At 47.9% G+C, this 24,314-nt stretch overlaps 1 protein-coding gene across 3 annotated transcripts in view; it reads right to left on the bottom strand.

The window, feature by feature from the left end:
* LSAMP (limbic system associated membrane protein) overlaps nucleotides 1-24,314 on the bottom strand; it is a 1,043,674-nt gene that overhangs the window by 169,303 nt on the left and 850,057 nt on the right. For all 3 annotated transcript variants that reach the window (XM_076348934.1, XM_076348926.1, XM_076348944.1), the window contains one exon: nucleotides 5,563-5,795. In XM_076348934.1, the coding sequence (XP_076205049.1) occupies nucleotides 5,563-5,795 (233 nt within the window). The remainder of the gene's footprint in view (nucleotides 1-5,562; nucleotides 5,796-24,314) is intronic.

Below are 24,314 nucleotides of genomic sequence, written 5' to 3'. Positions count from 1 at the left end.
GGAAAAAGCACCTCAGACCTGTAAAACCTTCCTGATTAAATTTTAATCAAAGCCAAAACCAGTGAAATGTTTTAGTTCCACTGAAAAGTTCCCAACCATCTCCATTCACAATGATGCCTTGCTGTAAAGGCTCTGGACAGCGAATACAGCAACCATCTGCTTGCTCCTAGTTGAAAGAGTTATTCCTTTAGCCTGACTTGGACAGGCCTAAGTCTTTATTGCAGAAACTTTTAAACCCCATGCCTGCTACAATCTCTGTGCCTTTGTGCCTGTGACCCTGATGAGACAAGTAAGCACTATAGGGATTTCTCCACTGATATTTAATGCCTGAGAAGGACTTGAGGATATACCCCTAAAAGAACAAGAACCCAAGGTAACACCAGGAAAGGGGCAGCCACCGCGTCCCCGTTACGACTCATTCTCCTGGAACAAGTCACTCAACGTACTGGAACAAATGATTAAACATCCCGTTTATAAGCACCTAGGAACGCCTCTCCTATGAAGAAAGGCTGAGAGAGTTGGGGTTGTTCAGCCTAGAGAAGAGAAGGCTTCGGGGAGACCTTATTGCAGCCTCTCAGTGCTTAAAGGGGGCTTATAAAAAAGATGGCAGCAAACTTTTTGGCAGGGCCTGTTGCGACAGGACAAGGGGGAATGGCTTTAAACTAAAAGAGGGTAGATTTAGACTAGATATAAAGAAGAAATTTTTTATGCTGAGGGTGGTGAAGCACTGGCCCAGGTTGCCCAGAGAGGTGGTGGATGCCCCATCCCTGGAAACATTCCAGGTCAGGTTGGACGGGGCTCTGAGCAAGCTGATCTAGTTGAAGATGTCCCTGCCTACGGCAGGGGGGTTGGACTAGATGACCTTTAGAGGTCCATTCCAACCCAAACTATTTTATGGTTCTATAATAATACAGTAAAGGGAAAAATAAGCAATGTACTTTTGGCAAGCACATATCATGTCACACCAGCCTCATCCCCTTTTTTTGTAGGATATCTGGCATAGCAGATAATGCAGGAGCAGTATGTGTGATGATGTGATCTATCTTGACTTCAGTAGGCCTGACAGTCTCTTGAACAAGCTAAGAGAATATGGCAGATGTTAAATCACCATCAGGATGCTTCAAAGAGCTGCAATCAACAGATCGCTATTCACCAGGGATGGAGGTTTTAGTGGGTTGCTACCACAGTCCACTTTGGTGCCCTGATCTCTTCAATACTTTAATTAACACCTTCATGGTGGAACAGAAAGAAGGCACCTGACTTCCGTTGATGACACCAAGTTGGGGGCAGTTGCAAGTGCTTTGGAGACCAGGATCATAAGTAAACTGAAGAAGTGGTCTCCATGGAGAAACCAACCAGATGGCATCCAACAACAGTGAGCACAAAGCGCTATGCTCAGGAAGGGGGGAAAAACAATTAACGCTCAAATATAGAAGTGGGGAATGAGCTGCAGACTGTGCTGCAGACCAGTTACAGAGGGCTAGAATGCAGCAGAGAGGCTGAATAAGCGAAAGCAATGAGGCACTCTTATAAAAAACGTCAATCTCATCTCATTCTGGGGTTAGGTAAGTGAAGCATGATATCCAAAACACAGCTGGTACTTTTATCTGCATGACTGAATCCTAAACTGGAACTCTTGCTTTGGTTTTGGACAGTACACTTAAGGAAACGTAGACAAATCAGACAGTAGTGAAATACATATGACATAAGGGTTGGAAAATATGACCTGTCAGAAATAGTGAGCCTGTTAAGCTGGACTAGAGAGGTCTGAGACACAGGAATTAATGGGTTTGTAGCAGATAAAAAGTACTTTTGAGGAAGAGGAGGAGAAATTACCACCACGTGTCCTGGAAGGACCAGAAATAATTGGCAGCAAAATCAATTTGGATCATATGTTAATAAAAGCTTCCCAAGTGCAAGGAGAGTGAAATAATGGCCATGCAGTGGCTATGCAGGCACAGGGTGTCTTCAAAAAATACGTTAGGAGCAGCCACTGTACAGCTGATCTTGTCTCACTGCATAGAGAAGGACCAGACCACCTCTTGTGGGTCCTTCCAGCTCTTTGCTGCTCTGATCAGATACCAACAGAAATATCTGGGGTTGCAAACAGGAAGATTCGCTAGTAGCCATTACACCCCAATTGAAGTAGCATGAAATGCTTTGAGTGAGGTGGTGGTTCAGAGCAGTCTCTTCATATGTTCACCCCAGTGCAGAGAGCGCAGTACCAGCATCTGGTAGCAACTGAGCTGGGCAAAGACAGCTGCCTCCAGTCCAACCCACCCTGCAAGCAGTGCTGCCCACCTAGGTCAGAAAGACAGAAGAGATGGCCACAGTTACATGAATGAACCTTTTGGCAGTGAATGCCTACTTCTACCAGCAGAGCTGGCTTGAAGTTTGAAAAGGAGGAAAGACTTATGAAGAGGACTTTTTCTACTTTTAGCTGTCTATCAAGTTGTGATTTTTTTTCTTAAGTGTCGTTTCATTACCCCCCTTTTAGACCTCTGCAGTATGCCCCAGCTGAGAGCGATCCTATCAGTGGACATACACGCTTAAGAGAGGAAAGGAGCAGACCGAGTAGGCTGTCCATGCAGAGACTGGTGCTGGCTCACAAGGCAGAATTGGCTCTTCCCTTGGAAATACTAAAGAACATGGACACACACATTAGAGAGGTGATGTCCCTCTTTCTGTGATATACTCTCGCACCTCTGGCCGGCAGAGTTCACCGAGCAGAGCTGACCCCAGGGAAAGCTGATTTTCTCAAGGGAGGAAAGGACCTGCTCCTAGCATGCAACTCCATTAGCCTGCAGTGATCTAAACACAGTGAATCCTTAGGATACACTGAAGCCCATCTATTTCAGCTGGTATTGTGGACATGGAAGTGGTCTTCCCTAGTTATAAGGGCTCCAGCACCACTCCAGTATCTGCCTACCTGTTTGTTACTCTCTGATATAGCTATCCCATTTGTTTCTAGGGGTAATAGGGGCTGGGTTTTCACAGTGGCTATACAGATGAGGGAGTTGAACCAGGGGAGATTAAGGACTTGTCTTTGGTATACAGCACAGTGGGGAGCAGAAATACCCATGACAGCACTAACCGAGCAGAACAGGAAGCCCGGGCACGGCCCTAAGACAGCCTATTGCTTCCAGGGCATGAGCAGCTATCGTTGCAGGATCTTTCACTGACAAACCCAGGTACCACCAGCGTGCGTAAAGCTAGCAAGGAGTCTCTGACCCTGGCTTGTTTCGGTTTCCCTGGGCTTGTTCGAAGGGAATCACTGACCATCATTCCAGAAATCCTCCTGCCAGGTTACCACGCAGATCAGTTGACCACCCTGTTATTTAATTTTTCAGGAGCTGTATTTTCTTTTATTTATTTATTTTTACATTTGGGATGCCCACAGCTTCACATAGCTGATGTTTTTAAATTTATGAACACAAAAACAAGATAAGTAAATAAACTACATTAAATACATAAAACTAAAAAGCTTAGCGTGACTCAATAGCCAAACTCCTTTCATTTGTACTAGTGGCAGACTATTTTTCAGGCAGACAACCTGCAAATCTGAGAATAATAATAATCAATATGAGAAAATGATACTCAGAGAGGAAAGAGATTATTTTCTAACATACACTATTTTCTAATCAGTTAACTTTATTAGTTAAGATTATTTAAAATGAATTATTTATTAGTTTTAAACTAATAAAAACATGGTTTAAAATGATGAGTCTAACTCTTTCAAATTGTGAAGGATATTTTGCTTACCTTTTTTTTTTACCAAATGGAATTTAGTTTTAGAAAAATCAAAGCTATGAGTTTCACCTAATTACAGGATTACAGGACCTGGGGCTTTAAAAGTAAGTACAATATCGTAATGGGTCTTTTGCTAAATCTGTGGCAGGCGTTAAACAAAGATTATCCACAGATACCTTGTTTACAGGCATCCAGCGTTGAGGTGTGCTAAAACCTGAATTTTCTCATCCTCAGGTGGCAGTAGTTCAGAGCTGAACACCCACACATTTAGGTGAAAGCTAAGCTAGGGAACTCAATTTCGCTGCTTAGGCCCATATCTAACAGGCACAAATAAAATTAGTAATACACGTGCATGGCTCTAAAATTCATTTGTACCTATATTTTTCTTGACAGGTAAATGGAAATTGTATGCTGTGAGATTTTACCAGCAATAAACCACCTACAGCTGGTTAGCTATGCACTGCTATAGCGAGCAGCGAGGCAGGGTACACCTCCAGGGCTGGCGAGTGCATTTCACGCCAGGCGCACTCCAGCAAACACTCAGACAAGCCGGGAGAGCTGCTCTGCCTGCTGGCGCCGCTGCTCTTCACGCTGCTGGGGGAGGATTTTGCACAAGAAGACAAACGAGGAGCCTTCTGTCTCACTACACTCACATGTAAAGCATCACCTCTGACCATACGTCCAGACTTCACCTTGCAGATAGACACTCGGTATGCTAGTTAGCCCCCAGCTTGCCAAGTAATACCAGCAAGAGGAAGAGTCCCTTCATGCATGCATTTATATCCAGAGCAATTCAAACAGTTGCTGGGGGAAATAAAATCCACAGCCTTTTGGGTTACCAGACAGATCAGGAGAAATAACAAACTCCTGCCTGAATGATAATGTAGAAGCTGAACATACCCGTAATATGTATCGAACACATTCATACATACCTATCTATCTAAGCTGCTCTATAAATATTTTAGATAAATAGGCAGATAGACAGAACGGTGTGAAGATTAAAAGCAAAGCAAAATAAAACTGAGTAAAGTTGCTCGTTTGGTATTCTGGACTGGACAGGATGGAACAAGTAAACTCCATAATGCCCTTACCAGTAATTGGTGAACTCCTTAATGTGTTTACTCTCTGTTATACCATGAAAGCAGGCAGACAGATAGGACAATGCTGGTTCAGATCGCCAAGTTTTGAGTTCCCTATAACACACACAGGAGGAGGGTAGCTAAAAAAGGAGAGGGCAACATAAGGTACGCGGCAGCTACCTCAAGTACCAGGTTTCACACATGCCTAGCAACAGTACACTCTGCAAACCAATGACCCAGCACAGAAAAACACCCAGGAAAATTAATTTCCCAGCCTTGCAAAGAGTTGACAACAGAAGGCCGAAAAACACAGCACAGTAGCATGTTCATACAAGAAAAAAGAAAGGAAATCTGAGAAAGGAGGAGGCAAAGAAACCAGAGGGCTGTCTGGGAAGACATGAGGCAAGCATGACATTCTGACAAGTATCATTATAAACAAATGCTTTCCCCTCAGCGCCAGAACAACCAGAGCCAGGAGCCAGGTTTGCATTATACCAGAATATGTCTTGGCATCATTGGTGTCCCCCTGCTCTGTCACCACTTTTGAAAGGACAGACTGACAGCAGAGTAAAGCAATGCCGCGCTGCAGTGGAAGGGGACAGTCCTGCTGGCTCCTGTTGTAAACTAAAGGGATACACAGGCTACTGACCCTGGGGTTTCTCTAAGAAAGATACAGATCCCTCCACCTGCTGCGTCTTTCACTCTTTGCTCTCTTCTCAGGCATGTTGCTTACCTTGCACGATCAAGTAAACCTGGGAAGTCTTGGGGTGATGCTGTGTCTGCACTGAACATGTATAGGACCCTTCATCGTAGACATCCACTTTCTGGATCCGCAGGCTGTATTCCAGGGGGTTTCTCTTCTCCAGCTCTACTCGAGGGTCCAGGGACCACTTGTCCTCTCCAGCAAAAATGATGCCAGAACGGTTTAACCAGGCCACCTTGGAGCTTCTGTCTTCTACATAACACCTGCAGAGGATGAGAAAGGTGAGGGGGAGATTAACAAACCTCCCCACCATCTCCACTGATTTTTTGAAGAGTTTCAGGAACCCTTTGGATCATGAAACCATGGGATTTGGCGCGGCCATGCCTCCTGTTCTCTCCTCCTTTTGTCTGTGGCCTACACCTGCACCAAAAATTACTTTGGAAGGCTACAAGAGATCTTGGTCACCAAATCCCTTCTAACCCTGCCAATGGGAAAGGTCAGAAGGAGTTCTTCCCATGCTTCTCCCTCACCTTCAGAACTTAAGTACACAAGAGAGTTATGATCCCAGCCCCCTGCCATCCTGGAGGGCAAAGGTTCAGGGCTCCAGCTTTGTCAGCTCAGGGCACAGCTGCTCCATCCCCCAGTTTCAGCAGCACAAGGGGAGGGAGCTATAGTGTATCTCCCCTCTCCATCCCCTTGGCAAAAAATGGCTTTGTGGAAAGAGATTCACTCCTCAAACACCAACCCCCTAACACACACACCCTCGCTGATGCACATCTGCCCGCTCATGCAGGCAAGTGCAGATTTCAGGCTGAAAAGGAAAGGCCATGGGGGTGTCACTGCCATCCCTGTGACACATTCAGCCTGTCCTGTGAACATCCCACATGTGACAGGAGAGGAGGAATGACAGCTAGGGGTGGCGGGCAGAGGAGCGGCAGCAGGACCAGCAATTGCCACATCCCCGATTGCCAACCGTTGCAAGGCAGAGGACAGACTAACTCTATTGCAACTGCATGACAAGCATTTTGCTCCTTGACAGAGAGTGGTGAAGGTGCTGCGAAGACAAATGCATTTTGGCCAAGGCACCTGCTCTATACCACTTCCCATCTCCAGAAAGTGGTTTGCACAGAAGAGATGAGAAGGTGCCAATGAGGAGGCACATCCTGCTTGCTCTCAGCTGTGTCTCATTTGAGAGGTCCAGGGCTGAAGAAGACAAAAAATCACAGAATCATAGAGTAGTTTGGGTTGGAAGGGACCTCTAAAGGTCATCTAGTCCAACCCCCCTGCCGTGGGCAGGGACATCTTCAACTAGATCAGCTTGCTCAGAGCCCCGTCCAACCTGACCTTGAATCTTTCCAGGGATGGGGCATCCACCACCTCTCTGGGCAACCTGGGCCAGTGCTTCACCACCCTCAGCGTAAAAAATTTCTTCCTTATATCTAGTCTAAATCTACCCTCTTTTAGTTTAAAGCCATTCCCCCTTGTCCTGTCACAACAGGCCCTGCTAAAAAGTCTGCCACCATCTTTTTTATAAGCCCCCTTTAAGCACTGAGAGGCTGCAATAAGGTCTCCCCGGAGTCTTCTCCTCTCCAGGCTGAACAACCCCAACTCTCTCAGGCTTTCTTCATAGGAGAGGTGTTTCATCCCCCTGATCATTTTCGTGGCCCTCTTCTGGACCTGCTCCAACAGGTCCGTGTCTTTCTTATGCTGAGGGCTCCAGAGCTGGATGCAGTACTCCAGGTGGGGTGTCACCAGGGCGGAGTAGAGGGGCAGAATGCCCTCCCTCGACCTGCTGGCCACGCTTCTTTGGATGCAGCTCAGGATACGATTGGCCTTCTGGGCTGTGAGTGCACATTGCTGGCTCATGTCCAGCTTTTCATCCACCAGTACCCCCAAGTCCTTCTTGGCAGGGCTGCTCTCAATCCCTTCATCCCCCAGCCTGTATTGATAGCGGGGGTTGCCCCAACCCAGGTGTAGGACCCTGCACTTGGCCTTGTTGAACCTCATGAGGGGAGGACATGGGGACACAATTCTTCTTTCACCCTGGCAGCCGTACCCACCAGGGCCAGGCTCAGACAGGCTGAGAGGGTTTGCTCTGCAGCAGCTCACACCATGTTTGCTCTGCGGATAAATAGGGAAGCTCAGTCTCCAGAGCTGTTGCTCCTTCACCTCTCAGAGCTCTGCCCACAGCCTCCCGGCATCCAAATAACCCAGCACCTCTCCCCACCACTATTCATGCACGTGTTGTATTTGAGAGAGCAAAGAGAGAGGATAAAGATTATCGCTTCAAGGTAAGACAAATATTTGACAGTAGGCTTTCGTACAGCCTCTTAGCACAGGTCAGACATTTTCCAAGTTCCTCTATTTGAATGCATTTCTTTCATGCTGCGCTGCAGCTGCCATCCCTTGCGATGTGACCCAACCATTACGGCTGGCACCTCTCACTCTCTCCCTTTCGGCACACTGATGGATGCTCTCTGAGTTGTTCTGGGGTTACTTGCAGGCAGGAGGAAAGCCAGGCTGCATGGGCATCGATGGGAGGCATGCCACGCTGCTGGCCAAGCTAGAAGCCACCTCTGTCTGGTCTGACAAACAGTTGCTTTAGAGAGCAGCCCAACAGGCCTTGGCCAGCACTGCTGCCGTCCAGCCAAGGGAGGGGAGCAAGGGTTTGCCCATCAGGCCAGGGCCCACCCTCCCAGCCAGGCAGGCACTTGACCTGAGGTGAGCTCTCAGCTGTGATCTGTGTTTTGTTTTTAAAAAGCTGCTCTTTGTAAAAAGGAAAGGGGCAGGGGAACCCATGAGCAGGCATTTACATGTAGAAACCAGCACACAGTGACGTGGTGGTGCCCCAGTTCGGTTGGCCACCCCGGGCTGTAATCACCACTGACGGGAGCTGGAATCAAGGACCTGGGGAGGGCTCTGTGCCCCAGGGCTGGGAGCAGTGGCCCAATGGGGACACCCAGACTGTCTCCAGAGCCGGCTGCCTTCGGGTCGCCAGCCTTCTCATGCACACGTTTCTGCGTAGAGTTGTAACAGCACCAAGAATCGGGGGTTAGGTCTTTTTCAAAAGTGTTCAAAGCCCCTCTCTGCAATTTTGGATTTGTGAAAATCCCGAGGGGGATGGTGGTGAGAAGCTAAGCAGATTAACCGCTGAAGCTGAAGTCAGTGGGAGCTGAAGTTTCTTAGTCACTTCTAAAAATCCCCCGGCACACCTATCAGTGCTGCTGGGCACCAGCAGATCCAGCACACTGCACAAGCCCTGCCGGGCTGCTTTCTGGACCTACGCTGCGGCACTATGTGATACCGCGCTGCACCCTGGGGCTCTGCCCTGCACCCGGTCGTTACACGCCTCTGCTTGGAGGTAGCAAAGATGCCCCTGCGATGTCCCTCAGCTCAGTAACAGCTCAGCGGCACGGTTGGAGCAAAGTCTCATCCTCTTGCTCCTGAGAGGACACTCACCCGAGGACCCTCCCTCCTCTCTGCTGAAGAGAAAACGTGTGTCATAACCTGTCCTACACCCCCCAAGGTCAGCTCTAGGACGGTGGTCAATAGCTACAGTCAGACAACCTTGCAAGTGCCCCTGAAATAAGTTAGCAGGTGCTACTGAAATAAAGCAAGGAGGAGAGAGGAGAGGGAAAAGAGGAAAATCGGAAGACTAAGTGAAATGGATTTGAGCTGCTCTTTCAGCATACCTGTTCCTCTCAAAATGTCAGGGAAAATCAATGTACAAATGTGGAAATTCCAAGTCCTGGTGCACTCCAAACATGCATCCACGTGGATGATGCATCTCAGTATGTCCGTCTGCACACACGCACCCTCTTAGTCTGCCAGAGATGCCACCCAGCTGTATGGATCACACTTTAATAAGGATTTATGGTGATGATTTTCACAGCGTAATAAGTGCTAATTCAATACTAATAGAATATTAAATGGCACGTTAACTGACATTTTAACTGCAATGCAATGGGAGCATGGCATCAGGAAGATATCAAATGACTCTTATCGTTCACTAATAATCAATAATCAAGTTCACAGACAGTCAAATGCTTTTCATTAGGCTTATTGAAAGCATTACCATCAGCATCAGTGAACGCTAATAAACGATTTGTGATCCATCCATTTTGCTTTTCCTTACGGTTTCAGGTTTAATTTCTTGACATCTGCTGATGCAGCTAATGAGAAGACCAGCTAGTGGTGATGGTCATGCCTTGCACGATCAGTGCAGGGACGCAGGAACTATTGATCTTAGCACCAACTCAAACCATAGACACAGAAGGACAAAAAAACTTGCTGCCATGTCCCATTACCCCCCTTGCCCTCTCATAAACAAACACAGCAAAGTTTGGCACCTGAGGTCTTTTAGTGTCTGCACCATTTTTGGCTGCTACAGATGTATTTCCAGTTCTCACACAGTGGCTAACAACTGCGTAACAACCAGCCAGGAGAGGATGGATGGAAACCAGACGTGGAGAAAGGAATCTGGGCCATCCTTGCACGCCTCCCTCAGCCTTGGTTTCCCCACACGCAAAATGCAGACGATGGGGCTGAGCCATGCCAGGGGAGGGAGGGGAGGGGATGACGCTTTCATCGCAGAAGAATGCTTTGGGATCTTCAGCAGGAACCATCGTGTTGAACGGGAGGGAGGGCTGCCCACCACTGTTCCTGGCCCCTGGATTTCAGGCCAGGAAGGGACATCAGGCAGCCTGCAGGCAGGGGGAGAGCAGGAGCCAGGAGGAGGCCCTGCTGCTCGTCCCCTCTCCTCCAACACCTGCCAGCTTAACGTGCAGCGCTGGGCCAAAGCAGTGCTCCTGCAAACCTGCCTTTCGTAGGCTCTGAGGTAAACTCCATCTGGGTAGGGAAGATGTCTTTTTTTTCCCCCTTCTTGAAAGCATTTGGGCTTATTCCTATGGATAAGTGGGAAAGCGAGCTAAGAAAAGGAGAGGGAGGCTCAGGCATCTGCATCTCCTCTCCCGGCAAACACCAAGGCTGGAGGCCTCACTGCCTACTCTGCCTCGCTCCCTTCTTGGTGCTTGACTCCTAGCCCCAGCGACTCTTGCTCCTCCTTCCACCAAGGCACCACCACATGGTGCATTAATTTCCCAGCATGTTGCTGTAACACTTGTCGCAGTTGATGTTGTGCCTGTCACTCCAGCGGCTCTCGCCCCTAAGCTTTCTGCCCTCCCTTCCCTCCGGCGAACAGACAGGCATGCTCCTGAGAGGCGGCATTTGGTTGGAAAGCCCTAGCACGGGCTCCCTGGGCTGGATGTGCCACTGCCAGGGTGGGGGCTGCACGGGGTGAGGAGGAGGAGGAGGAGGATGCACGAGAGCTGGGGGTTCACCAGAGCACTTCCTGTTCTGCCTCAGGAAAGCAGCTCAGCAGCTACATCCCTGGGCTATGGAGATGGAGTGGGGTATTTTATTGCCTTCGGGAGGGTCTCTTCAGGGTAAGTTCAGTGGTGTTTGGAAGGGGTGTGTGATATTTAGAGCCTACAGTGATGAAAAGGCAGGAAGGAATCCCTGTAGGACCTGGTGAAGCTGCTATTTAAATGATTACTTTAACATGGTGGGGATTTTACAGCATTATTGATGATGTATTGGGTCGCCTTGAACCCGGGATAATTGCTTGGAGTTTTTTTATTGTTGTTGTAATTCCAAATAAATAAATAAATTCTTTTATAGCATACCCAATCCCACAGTTCTCTGCCAGAGCCCTGCTAGTGAGAAGAGGCGAGCTGCTAGGTTTAAATGAAATATGGCATGCTGCTTTGCCAGCAAGCCACAGCTCTTACCTCATTTTGGGGAAAAATAAATAAATAGTGTGGTTTCGGACTGCATTTTCTGCCCTCTTTCTCCAAAGCACATTGTGGCAACAGGTCTGTGTCATAATTCCCACACTCCTCTTTAATCATCTTTCCTCCATTAACCCTTTGATCATCTCTTCTGTAAGAACAATCTCTGTGCAGCAGTCCAAAACTCGGCAGCCTGCTGCACACATAATTAAGCACCTGGAACCCACCCCATTGCACCCACAGAGGAACACGACCCCCTTTCGCCAGAGGATGTCACAACCCGCCCTGGAGCAGATCTCCTGCCTTCCCCTCGGCTCTGTGATGAGCCTGCTCTAATCTTCTCACTTCACACACACTCGCAGGATCCAGCTAACAAGTTCCCCCACTGCCCTCTACCCCGGCAGCAAAATGGCAAGAGGGAAAAGAAAGAGGGATCAAACACGACTTGTTCGGCACAAAGCAACGTCAGCTCCCGGCTGCCAGCTCTGAACATGCAAGACAAATTCTCCGTTGTGTTGCAAACTATGATCCTGGAAAGCTAATGCGATGGTTAAACACAAATCCGCTTGTGTGGAAAGCTCAAGGGTGACTCATGCTGGCGCTGTTTTGTCTTGTCTTCTCGTGCTCTTCAGCCCTTCCCTGCATGGCAAGCAAGGACTCGAACACAGCAACGGTCAGCCGGGGGAGCAGTAAGAGCCTGACCCCTCCACTATGCCCCAGCAAGGACGGGGGCAGCAAGGGCTAAGGACAGAACACGGGCATGCCAGCCCTGACCTTCCCAGGCAGGGCACTCAGGGGAAGAGTCCAGCCAGGCCCCGCAACACCACTGCAGTGCCGGACCCTACCAGCCTCAGATGCTACAGAAGACAGCTACAGCTGAACATATCTTCATCTCTGTGAAGGCAAGGGCTCCCTAAGTGGATGGCAGTGGGAGACTGCATCAACCGAGCGTCTGAAACCTCCTTTCAGCCAAGCACCAAAAGCCTCATTTTACTGAATTTGAATACACATGAGCGTGAGGTGTTGCTCAAACTTCTCCCTCTTCTCCCTGCTGCCACTGCTCCTCTCTTTCCCCAGCCTGGTCCAGCTGCTGCTCCTCTCCTGATGTGCCATGACCCACAGCAGGGTCACTATTTGAGAGCAAATGCTGTGCTGAAGCAGGATGGATTCCCAAAATGTGGCATAAATAGCTCCTGAGCCACCACTGCCAGCGTGGTAACACAGACCCTTGGAGGGATTTAGAAAACTACTGCTTAAAGCCAGTCCTGTGCTGGAAAACTGGCAGGAGGGGGAAACTGCCGCATCTGTTCAGCCCATGCTTTCTTTCAGTCATATTATGCTGTGACCTTGCTCATCACACCTGTCTGCAGCTCCTTGGGTATCTCAGCACTTAGGTGACAATTTCGGGCCATCCCCCTGTTGGGGTGGTGCAGGGCTGATAGGATGCCTGCACTTCTGCTCATCCTCTTTAGTAAATTGCCACTTTGGGAGCACAAGGCTAGGATGGGCTTCCCAGGTCAGGGAGCCCCGGCCTCTGCCAGCATGGCCAGCTGTACCTTATCATCTTTTTCAGAGACGTACTTTATTCCTACTTAAGCCTACTGTGTTTGGCAGGGGGTACCCTCCCCCTGCTTCGTACGGCAGGCTGTTCAAAGTCTGTTTCTGCTCTGCTGATTAGAAACTTTTTTTCTAATTCTAAGTCTAGATTTATTCATGGCTGGTTTATATCCATTCCCTCTCAGGCCACCGCCATCCTTTAGCTTAAATAGCTCTTCTCTCTCCCGGGTGCTTATTTTCCAGCGTGTTCACAGAGAGCAATCATATTCCCTCTCAGCCTGCATTTTGCTGGGCTCAACAAGCCAAACTCTCCCAGTTTCTTCTTGTGTGATAGACTCTCCATTGCCTTAAACATCCCAGTAGCCCTTCCTAGCACCTGCTCCAGTCTGAATTCTTCTTTCATGACCAGAATTCGTACCCAGCTTTCTAGATGAGGACTCCCCAGTGCCTTGTACAGAAACGTTCCTGTCTCAGTCTCTCGCCCATCAACTCTTTTTAATGAAAGCAAAAAGAATTGCAACCAGTGAATATGACTATCAGTGCAGAACTGCTCATGTGCTGTGAGCATCCTCGTCTCTCAGTCCATGTGATACGCATGGAAAATGAAACCCAAGGGAATTCACCAAAAATACACCAGCCTAAAAAGACAGCTAGCTGCATGGGCTCTCACTAGCAGACACACAGCTGGTCTCACATGGGTTTTCTTTCTGTTAAAATGACTATTTAAGAGTATAGGTTCCTGTTTGTAGGGAAAAAAACCAGAAATCAAGCCCAAAATTATAGTAATTGTTATGCCAGTACTCTCCCGGGGTGGATATAACTATATCGGAATAAGAGAACTTATACTGGCATGATTTATTGTTCTTTCCATCTTCTGGGGATCAGTATACCTGCATAAACAACTTCAGTCCACATCCATTCCAGCAGAGGTACCTTCTTAACAGTATCAATATGAGCTGCTATGAACAAAGTTAACTCCACTCCAGCCACATCCCAGCACAGTTTAAAACTTAAAAATACAGAAAAAGCCTCAGATCAAGGTCTACCACCATGGTGCCGGGTTTTCCTATATCCCACCAGACCTAGGAAAACCCCTCCATTTCTTTACAGCATAGTCAGGAAACCCTTGGACAGGTCTTTGCCCCCTCTGAGGTGCGTATCTGGAGTGACTGTCTCCAGTTACAGGGCTTCTGCCAGAGGAGACTTGCTCCCCATGTATGCGCACAGGGGCTGAACTGCCCTCTGGTGATGCTTGCAGAAATGTCAAATGCTCTGACAGTTTGCATCAGGGTCTTGCACCGAGATCAGTCAGGAGGATGAGACTGCTGAGAAAACAGACCCTGAGCTCCCTCTTTCCCTTTTGGGTTAGCTGAGGACTCGTCAGTGTCCCTTTTCAGTCCAGCCAGAAGCCTGGCTCTGATCTTGATCCAGCATGATCAGCTATTGATCACACGGCCTTAGTGAAATGTCCAACCAGGAGCGTATGCCTCGCTCTGCTGTCCGCAGCTTCCCGTAGCATCACGGGGTTCCTGCACCATCAAAAGGGAAAACCAGGGAATAGCAGAGATGATGCAGAATGGCAATGGGGAACATTGCCAGATGATTTGCCTTCTGGTTGCACTGCACTTATACTAAGGATTCTGTGCTTTTGCCATCACTAAGACGTGGGCTGACATTTAAAAAGTACCTGTGGTCACTTAGGAACTAGAATTCACTGAAAGACAATAGTAATTAGTCACTTATGTGAACTGGATATTGGCTTCTATGCCAAATTTGTAAAAGGAACAGAAACCAAACAGCTACCGATGAGTCTCTGCACCATTAGGACTTTTTTTCTGGTTGAGGGATACACCAAGAATAGGAATGGAAGCACTAATAAGGCGCCCATACAGACTATCATCCCCTTTATTGTCCTTCACAAACTTCAGTACTGGAAATCACCTATTTCTTCTACCTGAACCCCCAGTGCCTTGTAGGTAACTTTCATGTGGTCACCACTAGGTAACTCCAGAAAAGCTGCTTCGAAAATTTTCCCTTGGATTTCTTTTAAAAAAAAAAAAAAAAAAAAAAAAAAGTGCGTTTCAGAGATGTGATCTCCTCCTCTGACAGGAGGGGAGGGAGGGTTTGGCTGGGAAGTCCACGTGACTCTGTATCTGGTAATTATCCAGCCGCAGAGGCAATCTGAAACGTTCTGTGCTGTCGCGGAGAATGACAGCACCTGGAGCTCCAGCACCCAGATAAAAAGCAGAGAGACAATCGGGCAGATGGAGAAAGGCAATGCTACATCATGGGGTGGCAAGGGAGGGGAGAGAAAGGCGGGGGGTGTAGAGGCAAAAGCTGGCGAGAAACATCAAGGCAGCCGGCACAGCTACTGGAGAATAAGATAATGCCACAGATTAGTAATACAAAGGGCATCTCTGAAAGAGGGGGAAACAGAGAGAGAAACGGAGTTGAGGGCAGGTCAGGAGAGAGCGGGTGCAGGAGAGGGACAGTGCGAACACAAGAGGGAATGGGAGAGTGATGCTAGAGGGAGCTTCAAAGCATTTTGTGTGGTCTCAGGTCCCTTCCTCCCGCCCCAGTCACAGGCTAAAAATGCAGGAGGTATCACCAGAGGCTGTCACGGAGCAAGGGGGAGATTTACAAATCAACTCCTCGCAGCTGAAGAGAGACATGGCACTGCAAATAGCACTTTCCAGCTTGTGGATTCCAGTTGTTTGCTCAGGGAAGGAGACTACCCAACTTAAGATCAAAATAATTAAGACTGTAGCTTTGGGGCATCACCTCGTGTATTTTTTATGGAGGAGAGGCGAGAAGGAGGTGCACTGACTCTCCCTCTCACAGTCTCACACACAGAGGCACATGTAAGCCTGCAAAACAGTCCATGTGATTGATGCCGTGATGCCATGGCCCAATTCCAAAAGGCAAGGCATCGTACATGCCATCCCACGCAGCCACGTGACAGTGTCAGCATGTCCCCCCAGGGCTGTTCCAAACGAGGGACATACCCACAGGACTGACAGCAGCCTTCGATGGGTCAGGAAGAGCTGACTGCCAGGTGGCTCGAAGCCATGTACCACCTCTGGGAAGGTTTCTGACATGGGAAAATACAGCCAAACAGACAATCAGATTAGGGCCAAAGGCTTTTCAGGGACTGATGTCGGCCACCAGCCTCAACGCCTGCTGGGGTAGTGACCAAGGTATTGGAGTCGCCAATGGATCTGCAGTGGCAGCACCTCTTCATGGAGGCAGGAGGAACTAAGTGCCCAGATGTCCACACCTGAATGTTTGGGGAAAGAAATGGGAACAGTAGCAGCAGCAAACGGGTATCACAAGGTCTGAGGACTGGGCCACATGGTCCAGTGACCACCCTCCCATGATTTGTGACAGATGTTTCAAAGCAAGGTGGAATACCTCCTAAAAGGACAATGTAAATCACCATCTACATAATTTCATGATCCTTCCCAGCCATAAAAGCCTATTAATCTAGACCCAAGCAAATGTAAGCTGGCCTCCTCTCCGAATGACAGCTTGCATTCCACCTTGTAAGTTTGTACTCTGCCTTTCTTATCCCCAGGCATTTCTCAACCCCCTGCCCCCTTTTGCTTTTTTTAAACTCATTAACATCCTCATCTTGGTGATACTTTCTGGCTGAGAATTTTGTAGGTTAACCCTTAATTGGTACAAGGCTGTGAAAGAATATCAGATTTAAATGTTAAGTGAAACTGGCAGGTGTCTCCTGTGTTTTATACTATATGAAATAGTTCCTTCCAATACCTGAGGAGCACACTACCTGAAACCCAGGAACGCGCTTTCTATTTTGTGGACCCTAATGTCCATTTCATCTCATACTGCTCCTTCTCCAAAAGGCAGAAGAGAATATTGCATCTGAAGCATTAGCCCTCGTCCTGGGTGGGTAGGAGGGAAGGACCCGCGTCAAGGAGGAATCAGTCTTGAAATTCTTTGGAGAGGCAGATCAGAGTGGGAATGGGAGCAATATTAGGGAAAATAAGACTTAACTTTCCCTTCTTTTCTGAGGTCATGAGAGTATCAGAGGTGGCTCAACCAAGTTATCACCTTCCCTTCCAAGCGTTGCCCTCGGACCGCCAGCAGCTGACTGTGAAGGGTGGCATTTCATGATGAATGAGAAAGTGGGCCCATCCTGCCTGCTCACTCCCAGCTGCTGCATTTCAATGAGGGACACCTCCTTGATGTGCAAACACTCCAGTTATTATTTACAGCTGACCTTTTCCCCTTGCAGCTCCCGCTGCTGCAGTACTGCTGGCGGAGTCAGGGCTTGTAGACATTGTGGAGATGATGTGTAGTGAAACATGTTAGCTTCCCTGCCTGTGCCAGAGCTGTCATCAGTGCCACTGTGGATTGAGCTGCACCCATGCAAGCAACAGTGGGAAATATATAGAAAAAAGCCTTATGTAGACAAAGCCTTTGAGGAGCTTAACCCCTCTTCCCCTTTTCCATCTCTCTCCCACTTGAAAGCAGAGAACAGCTTCTGAGCAAGACATACGCTCTCATTTCCATATCTAAAGCCAGTCCCGAAATACCATCGTGAAATAATGCTTTCAGAGAGGAGACCACGAAGCAGATTCCCTTTGAGAGATTCTGCTGCTTCTCTTTTTAATTCCACCCAAAAACAACTGCCACCAAATACTGAGCGCACCTGGACTGGCGCAGTCAATCCCAGGCACCTTGCTACCAGAATGATATGGGGAAATTGGAGGGAATTCAGAGGCAAGCAACAACAAAATCCATCAAGGGCTGGAAAGGGATCAGCATCTAAGGAAAGCTTAAAAATATTAAATATGTATAACTTGACTAAAAGAGAACTTAAAAGGGACATGTTGACAAGCTATACCTCTTTGAAAGCTGAAAGCACCGAGGGAAGAGAGGAATTATTTAGCAAGACGCATAGGGGTCTAGAAAGGAGTAACAGGTCAGAAAAAGAAGAGAAGTAAGTCTGTTCAAACTTGAGGAAAAACTTTTTGTCATCTACAAGTGCTAGTCTCGTGAAGAGTCTCCCAAGGAAAGCAAGGAAGACCCTATTGTTCCAGACAATTAAAACAAAGTTGGGCTGAGGACCAGAGGATGTTTAAGCTGTGCAGGGAACAGCTTCACAGTGGCTGCAGGGAGACCAAACTACAATGACCTGGTCTTACTACTTTTACCACCTACCTGGCAGAGTTCAGCAATATGTCAGGAGAAGACAACTCCTCTTGCAAGTTTCTTTCAGACAAAGCAATGTTTTTTAGCTATTTTCACTTCACATACCGCTAAATACTTCTTGGCAAGACCTTAGACCTCTACATACTGTACTGGAATTAACTGGCACAGGTATGGTTTTGCTTTCATAAACTGGATCTATTAGAAGTCATCCATGGACAGGTTAAAAACTACTGAAACAAAGATTAAAAGTGTTATTATTTCCAAAAGCCACTGGCATATGGTCATATCCCAAATGCGCTGCACTGAAAGTTGCCAGCGCATTAGAAGGCAAGTTACAAGTGAAGCCTGATTTCTCAAAGTGCTTAGCACTGAAATTTAGACCAGATTTGTCAAACTGCTTTTGGGCCTACCAGCTCCCAGAGTAACACACGAGAACCAAATTTTCAAAACAGCATTTGGCACAGTGAGCTCCTTTACCAATACAGCCACTTCTCTTGCTGCCTAAAATTACATACTTTTGAAAATCTGTCCCATGGGTGTTTTACAATCATAGAACAAAGTGCTGCAAACTTCAGACTCGCATGCTGTATTTATCTTGTGTGTTGAAGAACTCCTTTAAGTGGAAACCACAGCAAAGCTGTAACAGCTAGGCAATGCTCAACTCCGCTTTCTTTCCTTTATTGGCAGCTTTGCTAAATTTTGCCTTTCCCTAATGCACCACTTTTGTCTACCATCAGGCCTTGCGCAATGAGGCATCTGAAAAAGACTTGCAGGGAAAGTAGAGAGGAGAAGGTGCTGGGAGGGAGAACTCCCAAGAGCTTTGATTTGAGCCTACCTTTATCCCCACACGCACAATATGCCTTGCAGAGGAGGACATGTTTATAAATAAATAAACAGCAGAGGAGAGAGGGAAGAGTGGAAAAAAAGAAATGTCAAGATATATTTGACAGAGTTTCTGCTGTTGGCATGAAAGCCAGGAGCTGGCTTAAAACCTCATGTTCAGAAACAGAAGGGGAGGAAGGTACGACTCATTCAGAAAGGGGAGCAGGAATAATTCCCGCAGCTTCATCTCCATGCCATCCTACTAACCATAATAATATTTTGTGCTATCTTTCCTCTGAGACCCTTGCAGGACTTGGTCTTGCAAGGCAAGTCAGCACATGCTGAACATCAGTGTTTCCGTCAAAGAGACTGAGCACTGTGGAACTGGAGCTCTTGCGCTTTCTGGAGGAGAAGTGTAATGATGCCTGTTTTACACATACGGAGACACTGGCGAAGGAAGGAAAGAGGTTGTGCAGAGTCATACAATGAAATAATTTTACAGCCAGAAACAAAACCTGACAGACCTGACCTGTCTCATATGGAACTTTGTTTGGTGTGTGTTGGTTGCACCAGGGTAGTGACAGTTCAGCAGTGATGGCTGCAAAACAGCCTTCACAAACCCAGGTGCCACCTCTGGGCATGCCTATCTTAGCACTACTGAGAGAGATAATGCTTTTCTTTCTCTCTAATTGGGATCTGCCCTGGGACATGCAACCAGCGCAGAAAGGACTGGCTGAAGCACAAGCTCTTCCTCCCTACGATTTGAAAGCAACCGGCTTGGGTCACTTGGCTCTGTGCTCTGGAGCCTGAACTCCAGCCCGGCTACCGACAGCAGTGCAGGCATAACCACAGGGACTGCTCTGATTGCTTCTGCACCTTCTGACCTGCAGTCTTCTGGCACTGGCAAAACAAGCTGCGCAAATTGGCTGGAACGCAGAACATAAACCTTTTTCATTTCTTAGCGAAGACAATGTTGCTTAATCCTACTGGAAGCGTTTACCCAGGGATATCTTATCTGGATCCACTGACATCCCCGCCTCTTCTCCCAAGAGCCTGCTGTGAGATGAAACCTCTCCCCCATGCACAGCTTATCCGCAGTACAGATAAACCATCTCCTCACGGAGTTCCCTCCTGTACAGCTGTCTAACTGGTAGTTTAGTTTCTGACATGGCTGGGTCTAAGGCTGCTCACGTGGGCCATGGCTGGTCTGAGGCTGGATTCCTACTTCTGTTCTTCTGGCAGGTCACTTGCTCTAAATAATTTCCAGAAGTCCAGTACTGTACGGAGACATGCCAAACTGCGGCTTCAGCTGGCATAAATCAAGGGTCAACAAGGCACCACTAAAGTAAATGGGGAAGCCTAGATTTACACTAGATGAGGATCAGCCCTGCTTCCTTGCACCAGACTCTAAATGAATTCATTAAATACAGCACTTCAGTCTGCTCAGCTAAAAGCAGCTCCAGCTGGCAGGAGGTTTCACATCCAGGGAATGTTTAAAAGATGAGGATTTGTAGCCTGTTCTGAGTTTACACTTGGCTAGAGGTAGGCTTTCATCAGCCATGCAGGGGAGATGACATCAGGCCCACCTGATGGGTTTCTGTGCATCCCCAGTGCCTGTGCACGGCGTGACATTTACACAGGACCTCAGAGCCTTGGGGGGACAATCTAGACCTAAATTCTCCTGTGAAGATGCTCAATTTATAGTGCTCCAGGGCAGCAGAAGAGGGGTCCTGCTGTACCTCCACCAGACTGAAGGGATTATTTTTGTTTTTTCGTTCTTTTAAATTTTCACTTGGGGGGGTGGGGTGGGGGTCTGCACTGAATTTGAATCTGCAGTAGGGTAAGCACCAGCACTGGGGGAAGTGACAGCAGTTTGGGATTTGTGAGACAGGAGAGAAACATTAGTTAATTTTGACATTAAACCCTAAATGAGAGGATGTTAAAGTTATTCTTAGCTTACGAAAAAAGAAGCTGTGCTGTGATCGTCTGGCCTGCTCTCATGTATCGTACAGATCTCGTGATTCCTGCAGTTTAATCCCTTATCCGCTCACTAAAACAGATGGTGTTGCAGGCTCTTTGCAGACTCTGACAAATATGACTGCACTGGGAACACTGTTCATATATCCACACTTGCCGTACAACCCTCAGGACAAGATACAGTGGCTTAAGATGAAAGTTCACATCCAAACCACAATCTGAAGCAAGGAATAGATCCTATTCCCTTTCAGCATTGCTGCTGAGGTCTCTAATATGCACTGTCATACACAAAACATCTTCCTATAGACATGTATAAAGGTCAAAACAATGGGACCCTCCAAAACCTTCATCCTGAGCTCCCAGTCAAACCCCCTCTCTTTGGCCACTACCAGAGTGCACGTCGTTTTTCCTCAAGGAACAGATCTGCCCACTGAACAACGATACCTCCAATAAACTGGAAAATAAGAGACCCCAAACTCAAATGGACCTGACTCCAACCTCTCCCTGACTTTACACTTTGTTCCTTTCTCAGGCTGGGAAAAGAGGGTCAGTCCTGGCCAGCCACTGAGAGGCAGGGAGAGCACTCAAAATCATTCATTCATGCCAGGCTATTACAGTTCTTCTCTCCATGATGCTATCTTGTGTGTGTGTGATCAGCCAGTACTCGGAAAGACAAGTGAGGTTAACCGAGCTACATGCATTGCTCCCACTAGAGCAGTATAAAATGGTGATAAACCACAACTGGAACTGCTCTGCAGTAAGTATCTGGCCAGAGGTGAAGCATGAGGTTACGGCAGCAGCTCCACTCCCCTGTCCCCCTCCGCCTGATGGATCCTTGGTAATAAACCACCCTTCAGCCTTTATTGTCTTAAACCAAAACTGCTGGGATTCAGGGAAGATAAAGATTTCAACCACCTTTCAGAAGAGCCTTCGCAAGAACTAAAAGCCCCTGTTGGCATAAAAGCAGACATGTAATGGGCTTTCTCTGTCCCTGAAAGTAGTTTAGCACCGCAGGAACTTGCAGTCCTTTTATCTCTCTTTTTTATTTAACTGGAGTCATTAAAATAAACTGATTTCCCAGCCAATTAATTATCAAATATCTGTAACAGCTTTCAAGCCCTGCCATTACTCAGTCTCAGAGGCCCCCACAGGCAATGTTAAGCTACACTCTCCTTACGTGAGTAACCGCTGCTCCTGCAAGTCTGCTCCCATGCGCTGAGCTGACAGCAGAAAAGCAGCACAGGGGCCAGCAAAACCCCGGAGAAGAGCTGCAAAAACATCCCCCCGCCTAAGCAGCGACTCCAGCTACGCGCAACCCCTGAGCCAGGAAGCTTTGCCACACCGCTTGACCAAGACTCAGTTACCAGCTCTCAGCCACCCGCACACAGACTCAGCCCTGCTGCGGAAGGAGATTCACCCTGTCAAGACACCTGATACTGCCAGTGGGATCGGTTGGTACCTGACAGCAGACGCTGCCGGCTGAGATGAACTGCAGATGCCGAGTACCCCGAGCTCAGCTCAGCGCGGGGCATATGCTTCAGATAAAAGCATGTGCCAGGAACCAGCTGCTCGCTCAGACATGGACAGGGACAGCTCCTGCCATGGCCATGTTACCTACTGAAAAAACAGTCTTTACCTCTCTGTTAGCTGGAAGGTTGTACTTGCCATAGGTACATTAGCAATGCCCCTGCCATCTATTTTATAAGCAATAAACTGCGCTCATATGTGGTTTCAATTAGGAGATTTCAAATGAGATTGAAGATAATGCATCGCATAATTACTCACCCTTCTCCTCTCTAGAAACTCAAGCAGAATCATTTCCAGGCCAAAATGCGGTCTCTCTTGATTGATGACGCTAATAAAATGGCTTTATTGTGATATAAATAGCCTTAAAAACGTCTTGGAGAGTCAATATCAGTGCTTGATGGCCTTACGCAAGCAAGGTCCTTATCTTACGGTGTACTAAAGCTTAACGAGTTACGCTGCTGAGAAGTTTGCCATTGGATTTGGGCACCAGTTTGGGGAGCTACAGAAGGGTAGCTCCCAAATTAGACATGCAAAGCGGGAACTGTTTAAACACCTTTCCTCTTCCTTGTGTTCCCTATCAATAATCTCTTCGCTTCCTAGCTTGCCTGGTGCCAGTTCAAACACAAGCACCGGCTGAGCCCAGCAGGAGCCATGGGAACACTGTGCTCCAGAGTCTCTTTGCTGGAAGGTTACCAGCCACTGCTATGGTAATTGGAAAACCTGAAATTTCTTCTGAATCGTGCACGCTCCAAGCCACTTACAGCCCCTGCAGAGGCGTGCGGCCATTTCCTGGACAAAGGGCCTAAACTGGCTTGCTCTGAAGCACATCCGTGGCCCCCATCGTGGTGGCCGATATGCTTTCATTGCCCTCTTGTCAGGAGAGGCCACGCAGCCGTCCTCACCATGCAGTGCAATGAAGCGCTCGGTGCCTCGGGCTGCACCGGAAGCTTGGGGGCGGCAGAAAATTGAAGTAATTTTTGAAATTAGCGCCCTCTGTGCAGTAGCCCACTCCAGGAGGCCAAATACAGAGCCTGCCTCAGAGGAAGAGGGAGAACACCTTTGGGCATTCATGAGAGAAATGCCAAGAGCGTTCTTCCCTTTTCTGAACAGCAGCGAACCTCAGTCCCCATAAAGACAAAATGCTGGTTTTAGGGCCTTATTTGAAAGTGGGATATCCTGAAAACATGCAGTCAGCTTTAGTGGGACTGTAATCTTCTGCATTCAGAAATATGAGATACTGTTGACCGTGCTCTCCAGTAGTGCTACCTTGGCTCAGATCCAGAGGCAGACTGGGTGCTAAAGAGCTTTGCTGGGAGTGACAGAAGCATATACACCTGTCAGAAAACGCTGCTATCATAGCAGCCATGACAGTGATGTGATCAGGACCCGACAGACAGGCAAAAAGGAGAGGGAAGGATGCACGAGGAAGGGTGACAGAGAAACTTTAAGGGAGAGCAGTAAGAGTCTGCATGTGAGGGGATGCGAATGAATGATGCTTGGTGCTTGTCTGTGCGTGGCAGAGGGGATGAGGACTCAAGGACCATGTTCTCCCCTCCACCTTAGTAGTGCTTCATGTCTCCAAAGACTATACAATGTCCCAGCCCTTTCTTGCTCCCCTCTCTCCCCATCACCACTGTAGTTATATCCAGTCCCAGTATATTTGAAAGCAATTTTCCTCTTGGTAGTAAAGCCTTTGCAGGCACGTAGGTGGCTGTGCATGTGTGCATATAATCGTCTGCAAGAGTGCGCAGGAGCTGGGGTCTGCTGAGATGAGAAGGTGGTTCTGTGTACACGACAGAGCAGGAGTGAGGATGAGACTATTGAACATGCGTGCAAGGATACGAGAGAGACTGTGCTTCGCAGAGAATCAGACAGCGAGAGTGAAAATGAGAAGGTGCTCGTATGAGACAGGGTGTGCATGTCAGAGAGGAA

This window comes from Aptenodytes patagonicus, chromosome 1 (genome assembly GCF_965638725.1).
Source record: "Aptenodytes patagonicus chromosome 1, bAptPat1.pri.cur, whole genome shotgun sequence".
NCBI lineage: Eukaryota > Metazoa > Chordata > Aves > Sphenisciformes > Spheniscidae > Aptenodytes > Aptenodytes patagonicus.
This window is presented reverse-complemented; position numbering and strand designations above follow the sequence as displayed.